The sequence below is a fragment of the Poecilia latipinna genome, unplaced genomic scaffold (assembly GCF_001443285.1).
Source record: "Poecilia latipinna isolate Pla-1442-1.1 unplaced genomic scaffold, P_latipinna-1.0 Scaffold872, whole genome shotgun sequence".
In the NCBI taxonomy this organism is placed as follows: domain Eukaryota; kingdom Metazoa; phylum Chordata; class Actinopteri; order Cyprinodontiformes; family Poeciliidae; genus Poecilia; species Poecilia latipinna.
Window position 1 is genome coordinate 103,973 of NW_015113488.1, and position 12,286 is coordinate 116,258.

At 38.8% G+C, this 12,286-nt stretch overlaps 1 protein-coding gene across 1 annotated transcript in view; it reads left to right on the plus strand.

Moving 5' to 3' along the window:
- Positions 1–12,286, plus strand: part of LOC106957082 (receptor-type tyrosine-protein phosphatase U) — a 125,548-nt gene that overhangs the window by 92,016 nt on the left and 21,246 nt on the right. The window contains exons 18-22 of the mRNA XM_015048287.1: positions 865–882; positions 2,460–2,496; positions 4,057–4,154; positions 5,830–5,946; positions 7,680–7,834. Coding sequence (XP_014903773.1) covers positions 865–882; positions 2,460–2,496; positions 4,057–4,154; positions 5,830–5,946; positions 7,680–7,834 — 425 coding nt within the window. The remainder of the gene's footprint in view (positions 1–864; positions 883–2,459; positions 2,497–4,056; positions 4,155–5,829; positions 5,947–7,679; positions 7,835–12,286) is intronic.

Consider the following 12,286-nt stretch of genomic DNA (forward strand, 5'->3'; position numbering starts at 1 on the left):
ATCTGAAAATCACTGTATAATTCATTCGTTCCAACTCTCAATATTTCCTTCCTTCCTTCCTTCCTTCCTTCCTTCCTTCCTTCCTTTCTTTCTTTCTTTCTTTCTTTCTTTTCCTTTCCTTTCCTTTCCTTTCCTTTCCTTTCCTCCCTCCTATATTATTAACACATTATTGAACTAAAAATTGGCAAGCTGAGTTTGGAAAACTAGAATGTTTATACAAATAAAACCTTAGAATCGAGATATCTATTAAAATGCCTCTTAAGTATTTTCCCTGATCTTGTTTTGAAACATCCCTAAGATAGTGAAGATATCTATGTCAGTAACGCCATGCAAACGGATGAGTTCTGTCCTTTACTTGTTGGTGCTTCTATAAATCTGAATCTGATTGCAATCGATTGAATTGATTTTTTTAACAATTTACTCTGATGTTTTTTCTTAGAGCTATTAGTATAGTGCTTTTGGTTGTTGGGCTCCCGTATGACTTGAATGAAATGCAAAAACTGCTTCCGTCGTGTTAAGATAATGTTTCATTTAGCAGCCTATTGTAAGTGAGAAACACAGTTCAGAAAGAATCCTTGATGTTGTTTAACAGCAAAAATAAACAAGTAAATGAATAAATTTCACAAACCTTACCTTAAATAAGCACCTGTCAGAATAGACGTCATTAAACCCCATAATTTAATGTCGTCAGTAAACACTATGTATATGTGTTAACATAAAATTTAGTGCTGCTTTTTGCGCAAACATCTCTGCATATTCACAGACCTCCCACTTGTCTGTAACTCCTGAGCTTCTTTCATTAACTAGCCTGTGTGTCTTCTTTTTCTACTCCCCATCCCACCTCCTCGACCTCGGACCCTGTAGATTCGGATTAACAGGGAAGTAAGTACTTCACTGCTCATTCTTCTGCCTCCCATCACTTTATTTCTCCTGTCCCCTCTCCACTCGCTTTCAGCTGTCCTCTATCCACAAGTGCTCGAAGGTCAGAGCGTTTCAGGTGCACATTTGATCAAAATAACAAAAACACACAAAAAAAAAACCCTTTTTAGTTAAGGATTTAAAATGAACACAAGGAGATGTGTCCTCTCTGGATAGAGGACCCTGCTGTCTTTCTTAGTTTTTTTTTTTTTTAAGTGGCCAAGAATCAGGAAGTTTAGTTACTATGGCAACTGTCTGAAGAAGAGGAGTGGTTGTATTCCCGATGATCAAGTTTGGCCAGAGCCTGAGGAATTGTGGATAGCGGGCCTTGCAGCAACAGTCATCCATCTCCATTTTAAACATTTCCCTCAGTTTAAACGGCCAGATGCGATTCGGAGCCGCAATACATCAGCAACATGGACGGACTTCATATTTTAGGAGAATGCCCTCTGCAAAAAGATAAAAAAAAAAAAAAAAAAAGCATTATCTGCATGGACTGCTGCACGAGGCGGACTTGATGAGAGCTGGTGGGCTCGAGCTGGAGTTCATGCCGATTATTTTTGACCCGCCTTCTTCACTCTGCAGACTCATGATAGTCGTGTAATTGCAGCATCAATTATCCCTTCAGCTGCTCCTCTTAATCAACAGTGAACCACAGCATCAGAGTGGTTTTCTGGACGACATTTTCATAGCATCGCAGAGGTTAGCTTACCTGTACGTTATTTTATTTGATTTTTTTTCCCAACAGGAATGTCTTTGAACAGTTTGCGCTCCCTCAAAGTGTTTATAATTCATGTGGTCTTTGTCATGTTTGTTTGGCTCAAGGCTGTAGAGGTGACAAGTCATTGTTCATCCATATTCATCCCATGTACGCTGTGTGAAAACATCTATTATCTACATCAAAGGATGTTGCTTCTTTTCATGCAAAGTTTTTTGGCCTGTTTTGAGGCTTATGGTTAATTTCACTTTTGAAGAAGGTTCTAGTTGCTATTATTCTACTGTTGCGCCAGATTGGCCGATCACACTGGGGGAATTTATTTATATACAAGTCAACGTGCTCTTGGTAAATTCAGCAGCCCAGGTAGAGAACACTGTGAACCTTCATTGAATTTTTTTCCCTCCCCTCCTTGTTCTAGCATACTGTGTCACGAAGGACATTCTTTGGTAAATTGGGCATCTAAACTAAAAAAGTTTGAGGTCTTGGTTTTTTATATCTCCAGTGAATAGCTGCAGGGATTCAGTCATTCTTCATTCATGTACCTCTCTTTTTTCCCTAAGATGTCCCAGGACTCCTACTTTTTTAAGATGCCCAAGCTTCACTTTGTGTACTTGCTGAGAGCAACAGCATCTGGATTCATCAGTAGAAATGCTAGATAATTATAAAGTAAGCTTGTTGCAGAAGGGGTCATTTTCAAAGGAGGGAAGTGAGGGGGAAGAAGAGAAGGAAGAAAAAGGGGGAAGACAGACAGACCCCCACCCTTACAGCTGTGCCTGAGGCTCAGATGGCTTACTCAGCATGTCATCTCTCTTCTCTCTTTCAGGGCTACCATCGATCCAACCACTTCATCGCCACTCAGGGTGAGTATTCCCACAAGGCTAGAGTATATATTTCTGTGGATGTATGCGTGTGTGGATTCAGTAATGGTGAATAGATTTTTTTGTATTTTTTTTTATCATTATTGTAGTTTAGCAGTTTGATTATACTCTACCCAAGGATTCATTTCATCCACACAATTGCCACTACCTATACGAAACCAATAAAGACATAATCTAAAGACAAACTAGATTATATACTTTTCTACATCCTTAGATTTTTAGCCTCCCTATGGAAGACAAGTTGTAACGTTACAGTAAAAAACGTGAATTTTAGTGGAAGTTTATGTGGAAGATCAACACAAATTGCTGTGTATTTGTGAAATGGAAGGAAAATTATGCAGAGTTTTCACCAATTAAAATCTACAAAGTGAGGATTTTTGCCCAAATCTCTCTTGTTTTGTACGCTTAAATAAAATCCAGTGCAAATAATGGAAGTCATTTAATTATTTTTGAAAATTCAACTGTGTCTAATTTAATATTAGTATAAATCCGGCTTGTCTCTGAAGGCTTCACAGATTTGTTTGGAAAATATTGAAGAACAAAAATGATCATGAAGGCCAAGAAGTTTTAAATGGGGTTAGATTTTGGAACAACTTTTAAAACTTTGACAATCTCACATAGCTCGGTACAATCCATTATCTAAGAATGAAAGAAAGGAAAGCTGAGCTGCTAACTTTGCATGATGTGACCATTAACTTTTACTGGTGAGGCAGGCAAGGAAATAATCGGCGAAGCAGCCGAGACTGCCGTGTTTACTCTGGAGGAGATACAGATATCCATGGCTGAGGCGAGGAAACCTGCCCACATAACACTTCACAACACTTCTTAGAGGATTTTGTTTGGAAAATATTTTGAAAGCATAGTTTATCTCTCCTTCACTTCACAATTATGCTTTGGGTCTTAATCAAAATTTTATTGAAACCCTGTATTTGAGCTGTTTTTTATGTAACAAATTCCCGGTGTAACATTTGCTAGCCAAATATAGAACTACCCCTTTATGGGGGTCGTTTGGTGGGGAAAGTGTTGACAAACTTTTCTCTGCTGGTTTTGAACCCTGTGGATTGTTGCTTTCTGTGCAGCTCCCATTCAGAGGTCTGGGAGGATCTGCTCATCTGCTTATCTTCCACTAGCAACCCCCTCCTGGTAGACTCAGAGAAGCAGATAAAACTTGCAAGAGAGACAAACGACTTCAGCTTCGCTTTTGTCTCTTCCAGTGTTTCTTTTCCAGTTTCCATGCTGTGCATTGCTTCCTAAATGTCTCCTCCTTTGATGACAGTGAATGACTTTTGGTCTGCCGGACTTCCATCATCAGCCGCTGCAGTTGCTTTAGTCACCCGTCGCCCTCTTTCCTTCTGCCTGCTTGAAATGACCAAAAACAATTATTTACGGCGTAATTTTAAGAGACGGAACTCTGTCCTCCAGAAAAGGCCACTTGGGTCACAACTATGCACAAACCCACAACTAGCAAGACATCTGAAGTTGATAAGACAGGCTTGTCTTATTGTGTGTCTCTTTTTGTTATTCCCTCCCTCTTCCCACTAGGACCAAAGCAGGAGACGCTGTACGATTTCTGGAGGATGGTGTGGCAGGAAAACTGCTTCAGCATCGTCATGATCACTAAGCTGGTGGAGGTTGGCAGGGTATGCTATGTGCACTCTCCTCTTATCCCCCTTCTGTCACTGTTCAGATAAGTACTGAAATCATTAAAAGGGAACTGTTTGGTGTCTAAATAAGAAGCTTTTATGCCTTTGATGGGCATATGCCTCGCAGAATGCTGAAAGCTGTTATATATTATGCTAATTTGCCGTCTTTTTTGCAGCTGTAGATCAAGCTGTTAAACATGCTGTTCATTTATGAATCATGATATATCCTAAAAGTTTAATATAAGGTTCACTGTAAAAAATAGTCGAGCTATTTTTTATTTTTTTTTGTCTGTTGTTCATTAGTGATGGTTTTTATTTGAACTGTAATGTCACTTGTATTTGGATACAAGTGAAACTATTGCTCATCTGGTTAGTCTATGAAGATACGATATGGTAGCAAACACTTTTTGTAGTTAAAGGTAAAGCTGAGGTTATTCTTTTCCTCAGCTTCCTTAATGTCAAGCGCGTACAGAGGGAGATGGACAGACGACCAAACACAAAACTGTTCCAGGGCCAGATTAAAATAAGGCTGGGCCGAAGGGGGCTGGATCTAAAGTGGAAAATACGTATTACAGACACGGGATGGGGAAAGCAGGATTTCTGCACTAACAAGATTTGAGACTAACATGAAAACGATTGGGGACCACTCATAAGAACCAGGCAGCCAACTTTAGATAAAACTTTAAAAAGAGGCGTTTCAGCTGTGATCGTAATTTGTCAGCTTGATGTTATGAAAAAGATCAAACTTCTCTTCAGTCTGTCCAAACAACCAGATCTTTGGTAATTAAAACTACACATAAATGAGAATTCATGTCTGACATTTTTGCTGGACAATATTAACATATCATATGAGGCATAAAATTTCCTTACCACCTGATGCAATGATCACTACAAAAGAAAATATACTTTGTTTGTCTGCTTCTGTGCAGTTTTATACAAAGTGTGTCTGTCCTTGTATGTACAAGGCATATTGATGTAGAACTATTATGTTTCACCTCACATGCACCATGAACTCAAGTACCTCATCTTTATCAGCCAGAGCAAAGGAAGCATCACCAAAGCAGATGGTTAAAATGACACCATTTTTGAGCAATTTGGTTCTCCATCTTTACCTTGCCAGAAACAATCAATAAATGAGAAGTGGTCTCTGTGGCTGAATCCAAATAGTGCCTCCATTGTGTTGGGTGATGTTAACATAAAATGATGCACTTTTTTTCATTATGTTTCCTGGTATTATGTTGTTATTTAGCTTTTTTCCCCTCTTTGCCTTGCAAGATAAAACAGGGCCAGAGAAATAAGTAGTGCAGCATTTCACTGCACATTTTCTGCTACTATACATTTAGTTAAATCTGGTCAAACTACCATAAAATACATTCATAAGACCAGACTTTAGCATTACGCTTTAGGTAACATAAATATGTGTATTTTTATGTTTCTACAAGGGCACAAAAGTGTTAGGATATTTTAAACTGTGAGGTTTCATATGTATATATATATATATATATATATATATATATATATATATATATATATATATAAAAATTAGGACAAAATATATGAAAAAAAGGATTCATATTTCTAATTTTCTTGCACTTTCTCACAGATGTGCAATGGAACAGAAAGACAAGGTTAGCTCAAGGTCTGAAATGTTGCCTTGCTTGTTTTTAAACAGGTGAAGTGCTGTAAATACTGGCCTGATGACAGCGAGATGTACGGGGACATCAAAATCTCTCTCCTTAAGACGGAAACTCTGGCTGAGTACACAGTTCGCACCTTTGCCTTGGAGAGGGTGAGTCAATGTCCATCTTAGATTTCCCATAACGCTGTCATTTTGTTTTTGTCATAACGTCCCTTGCAGCTTTTTCATGGCAAAACCCAGTGCTCTTTGTTGAATCTCACAATGCCTGCACCCACAACAAGTTCCCCATGTTACCTAGCAGAGCGAAAAGTAAAATTAAAGGTGAATGAATGAATAGAAGGGATTAGATGCTTGGCGGGACTTTGTGCTGATGGATGCGAGGTCCACATTTTAATCTGAGAGGAATTAACACCAGCAGCTATGCGCCTACCCCCGGCGTGTTTCCATCATCGCTGCTACAGTGCGGTGCCCCTGACAGCCTCCATCCTGTCAATCTCCAGGGGAGATCTCTCATTGGAAAGGCTCAGAGTGAGGCTGGAAAGACTCTGGTACGAACACAGGATTATCATCACACCGTCACATTCGCTCTCACTTGGGCACACACGTGTGCTTATTTAAATCAGGATGAATTTGAAAACTGGTGACAGTTTTTTTTTTTTTTTTTTTTTTTCAAAGCTCTTTGAGTTTTTTGGGGGATTTATGTTTTCAAAAAAAAAAAGACAGAAAAGAACATTTGCTTCAATTTGTCATCTCTGAACAAAGGACGAAATTGCTGTGTGACGGTAGAAAACCGCAGAGACTCTCAACCATCCGTAAGGTAAAGTCGGATGCTGAGGTGTAGCCATCAATGAGGAATAATGCTCTATTTGAATATTTTGTGGTAAATGCAAAAAAAACCCTGCTAACATGGTGGCCTGAAATTCCCAAACCAACGGGAGCATGTCTATTATTCTATTATCTGTATTATAACATGTTGCAGAGTTGGGGAAGATACATAATGGGCATGGAAACTATATGAATAACAACATGTTGGAGTTGACAGTATGTCCTCCCACTGCCGATCTGAAGCTACATCTTCTTATGGGTGTTCATAATGGGCACCATGTTTTTTTTTTTTTTTTTTTTTTTTTTTTTTACAATTTCCATAAATAATGTGTCACAATTTAACTGAATCAAAGTTGCACTTTTACGAGGAAGACTATCTTTCATATGGTTCTGCTTCATCTTTGTAAGCGTCCTTTAACATCTGGCATCTGTTTGTATGAGGTTAATATTAACATCTAGGAAACAAGAGTTGTGTTAATATGAAATCACCTCAGTAGAATAAACATATAAAGCTTGATCCCGTTTTGTTTTTTAAACAGTTTTACTTAAATGATTGCTTATCTTAGACTTATTTATAAAACTAAAACCAGGCTTAGTCATAGAGCATGATCAATGGAAAGCTGTTATGGACAATGAGTACGTAAGCAACAAGGACAGAGTTTATACAGAAATGCACACTGATGTCTCTTCTGTCATTCTTTACCGTCCTGTTTAGTTTACAGGCAGTAAGGACGATACAACTGTAAAGGAAGAAATACATCTCATTCATGTTGCCTCTTTATGCCTGCATACTGTCTGACCAACAAGGCTATCCTTCAATGAAGGGATTTTAATTTCTGGACTAAAAGTGATGCAGAGTGCAAACCAACATCTGACGAGGTTAGGTCTAGAATTTAGCAATAATTTTGTTATGATTTTTAGAGTTTTCATGAAGCCTAGTAAAATCTGTACATTCCTCTGATTGAATGGAGTGATGACATAAAATGGGGGAGTAGCTATTCACTCTTTTCATTGTTTTGGCGCCTGTGCGCATAAACAAACTCTTTTCCTGTTGACAGAGAGGATACTCAACCAAGCATGAGGTCCGTCAGTTCCACTTTACATCCTGGCCTGAACATGGCGTGCCCTATCATGCCACTGGACTGTTGGCTTTTATACGAAGGGTGAAAGCCTCCACGCCTCCCGATGCTGGCCCCGTGGTGGTCCACTGCAGGTAGGGCGGCCCTCCCAGAACATTCAAATGCATACATCACTCCCAGATAACGGCTGTATTTGCATATGATAGGTTTACGTTTAGATTTATCACAGGTTTGTTTTTACTGCCATTTATCTTGATAATGGCAGTAAAAAACGTGTTCAATCCAACCCTTTTCACTTTTAAGTAGTTTTCATAGCCTTCTATGACTTGCTCTATTTCCCCCCCCCGATCCTCCAATTTGCCAAAGACCTTTTGTGCTTTTTCCTGCCTTTTGCCAGGTCTTGGTTGAAAAACGTTTAAATTAAATTTAGACTAAGCCTTAGTTTGGTAGTTAAATGCGAGTGCTTAAATGTGCAAGAGGTGAATCAACATGTTGGAAGAAGGGTGAGAAAAAGGGAAATGTACAAACTAAATGCATTATGTGAACACATACAAAGCAAAAATCCAATCTATTCATATATTAGACAGTGTTAATTTACTTCTTCAGTTTAGTAGTATTCAAGGTTCACAAACAGCCCACACTTCAACATTTTCTTTCACACCTGCTCTCATAGTTTGGGTTGGTTTGACATAAACAAAACAATGTGTAAAAGCCTCCAACAATCCAAGACACAATCATTGATGGTAAAAGATGACTCCATCAAATTAAAGAAAAAAAAAGTTGACAGTTTAAATGACAATCTCCTTGCTATTTCTGCTTAATTCTCCTTTAAGATGATGTCTAATTTTGAGTTTGCAGTTCAGGAATCCCACATTTTGGGGTCTCATGCGAGGCAGGACAAAATATCACAATGTTATAGTCAGTATAGTCGTATCCAATATAAATACGCAGAGGAACTGCCTGAACTGCAATAAATGTTGGCTAATTATTTCAGGATGTTCATCCTTTCTGTGTCTGGTATATATTTGGGTACAATAGTTGTTTATTGCAGCACATAAAAATCTTTTACAGGGTAAAGAGGAGGGTAAGGTGGTAAAATCATTAGGAAGCTATTTCTTCAGTGCCTAAGCAGCTGGTGTGAATGAGCTGCAGATAGGGATTTTATTTTCCAGTAGCTGGATAGACAATTCATTTTTTAAAGGTTTAAACTTGCCATGAACCCAAAGTAGGAAGACATTAATACTGTTTACTTATTTGTTTGTCACAAGTCATATTGTTGTCGCAGCATTCACCAACATTATCGCATATCTGATTTTTATTTTTTTCCAATATCATGCTGCTCTACCCTCATACATTATTTGTCACTGAAATTTTTTTTACATAAAAGTCACTTTACAATTCCCATCAAATACTCTGTTTTAATGAAACAGAAACCCCGAGTGGAAACAAAGGTCAATAAGCACCTGTGTCCTCTTACTTTATATCAGAGGTTCCCAAACTGTGGGGCGCGCCCCCTTGGGGGGGCGCCGTGTCATTGCAGGGGGGGCGCGGGAAGCCGTCTGGATGAAAAACAAAACAAAACATGAACACTGTATGCGCTGGGTTTTTACCTTAGAATGGCCAACTCTCTGTTATTCCTATGTCAATTTGATACAGTAGATTCTTCCACACTTCCCATATCTGTGTCCTCTGTCACTTTTATCAGCAGTTAAAACTGTTTAGTCCGTTGTTAACATGTTGTAACTTGTTTTTCCTAGCCGCCTTTAAACGCAACATGAGCGCTACGATGCTCGCGCTGGGTTTACACTTGTGAAGGAGACCTTGCTGCTGCTGGGCGGAGCTACGTAGGTTTGTGTTAGAATCACGGCAGCAAACCAGCAAAACACAAAGAACTTTTCACAGTTTTTCCCTCCAAACTAACCGACTGAGTTGAGTGAAGCTGCTGGATGCAGGTAATGTTAGCTAAAAGATGACTAGCTAATATCAATACAGAACCTTAAGCTTAACAAGTACCTTGTAGGCTACCGATCTACATTCATTTTGCCCCCAAAAAAGTCGAACCCCCTCCCCCACCCTCACATGCATCATTTCAACCAGACAGCCATTTGTAATCCATACGGGGGGTGCAGAAAATGTTTGGAAACCACTGGGGGGGCGCAGAAGAAAAAGTTTGGGAACCACTGCTTTATATAAACATTTGGAAATGAGTTTCATAATATACTGTTTCTGAACAGGATATGATATAAATATATATAGAATCAATCTGACAGGCTTCCTGTCCAAGATCATAAAAGCCTGATTATTTATCACCCTTAGTAGCTTGATTACTTTGGGTGCCGCTTGTGACAAAGAGGTTGAAAGGACGGAGAGAAAAAAAGTGTGAAATGTCTGAAAGTATTTGCATCATCAAATGGTTGATATCTAATTTGTCTACTATTTTTTTTTTGGTGACTCAATCAAAGTCACAAAACTGGATACCTGGATACCAGGATACAGGTATCCTGGTATCCTGGTATCCTGGTATCCCAGGTACCTGGATACCTGGTATCCTGGTATCCTGGTATCCCTGGTACCTGGATACCTGGATACCTGGTATCCTGGTATCCCAGGTATCCTGGTATCCTGGGATATCCTGGGATACCTGGTATCCTTCATACCAGGATAATATATCCTGGTATCCAGGATACCAGGATATATTATCTCTGAGAATTATTTATTAAGCTTAAAATTATTACTAACAATTAAAGGGTGAATAAACTAAAAAAAAAACAAAAAAAACATATATATATTTTTTCTTTTTTTCTTCTTTGCATGCTACGAGTGTCATGCAAAGCAGATGAGATCTGCTGTCCGTGACCGATTACAGTTTACGAATAGCCTCCTTTCATCCACCTCCTCTGCTAACATCTCTGCGGTTTGTTTGGACTGAGCTGGCTCACCTCGCCAGTCAGGAATATTTCAGATGTCACATCAAAGAGTCAAAGACCTCGGTTCCATAACTTTTTTTTTAATCAAAAAATGTTTTATTAAGAACACAATAATATTTTTTTTTTAGCTAATAACTATGAGTGCAGGTAAATTATGCAACTACCAATACATTTTTGTCTCATAACCTACAATGCAGCCCTTGATTCCTCTGGTTTGAAGCCACAGTCGTAAAGATCCATATCGGGGATCTAGACGTTCCGACAGACTAAGATGAGGAAAAATAATATTCTGTATGTATTTACTTTTAAGCACAGGACACCCACAGAGTCATATCAGCCGATTTTATACACTTATTCTTGCACAAAAAGTCACTTGAGCAGCATTATGGGCTTTTATTGTACTTTAGCATGCAAATAACCAACATTGCTACGAGATGCGATGCAATCATTCGGCGCCAGCAGAATAACATTTTACCTGGTAAATAACCTCTGGTGCTTCAGTACACGATTTCCTCTTTTGTAGACATTTTTCACACACATGCATAAGCTGGAACACAGATACGTTGGACATTGTTCATATGCATGCTTCAAATGATACAAACCTCACGATGATACGTTTCACATGAAAGAAAATAAAACCTTTCTGCTGTTGATTAGGTGGCTATTTATGAAAGGATGCGTTTAGCTCAGATTTTTATTTTTATTTTTTTGAGTAGAAAATAGAATTAGCTGTGTAAAGAAATAGTGCTACTATTGAAAATACAGCCTGCTGTTTTAGCTCCTAAACTACTTGGAGGAGTAGATGCTTTGAATCACTGACTTTCAGCATTCATTCACCACATGGCAACAGTGGAGAGTCGCTTGGATTATGCCATCTTTACAGCAATCTCTCTTACAATTTCTAATTATTTCTGAGCATGCACGTAGTGACAGTGGAGAGAAAAATATCCCCCTTAGCAGGAAAAACCTCCAGCAGAACTCGGTACAAGTGGCCATCTTGTCCTGACTGACTGGGGGTTTGAGAAGACAGAGCAGATGCACAAGAAAGAAAAGAACAGCTGATGTAGGAATCCTTTCTAAGTTAAAGAAAAGTAAAGAGTCAATGGCAGGAAAAGGAGAATGTTATGTTGATGGCAGCTCAGCCAATGTCCCCCTCCAGGAAGGAACCACAGATGAGCAGAATGCCAGGTCAGATGTAGCTTCTACGGGAAGAAACATAACTGAGAGAAAACATAAATTTTCTGGGTGAAATTACTGCAAATAGTTGTGGAACAAAGTAGCAGAGGAAGTAAAAGTAGTGTTTGAAAGCTGGACCCTGAGAACTGAAGGATCTGCCTCACATTGTACTTTTTGAAACTCTAAGAACCATCAGGAAAGCTGCAGTCTGAGAGCAAAGTGCTGTTAGCAACATCTGGACCAATCAGATCATCCAAAGGCTTTAAAGTTTAATATGGATTTAACAGGGAGCAAATGAAGGGAAGGTAAATTAGGAGAAATAAAATCAGATTTTTGATTACATTTAATTTAATCAGAACTCTGATGAAATTACTGCAGTTTGTGGACTTCCTCATTGTAAACATAAGTCCAGCCCTGAAGTAACAAATGCATGGATTACTTTTTCATCGTCGCTTCTGACAGGATATTTCTGACTGAAAAAGT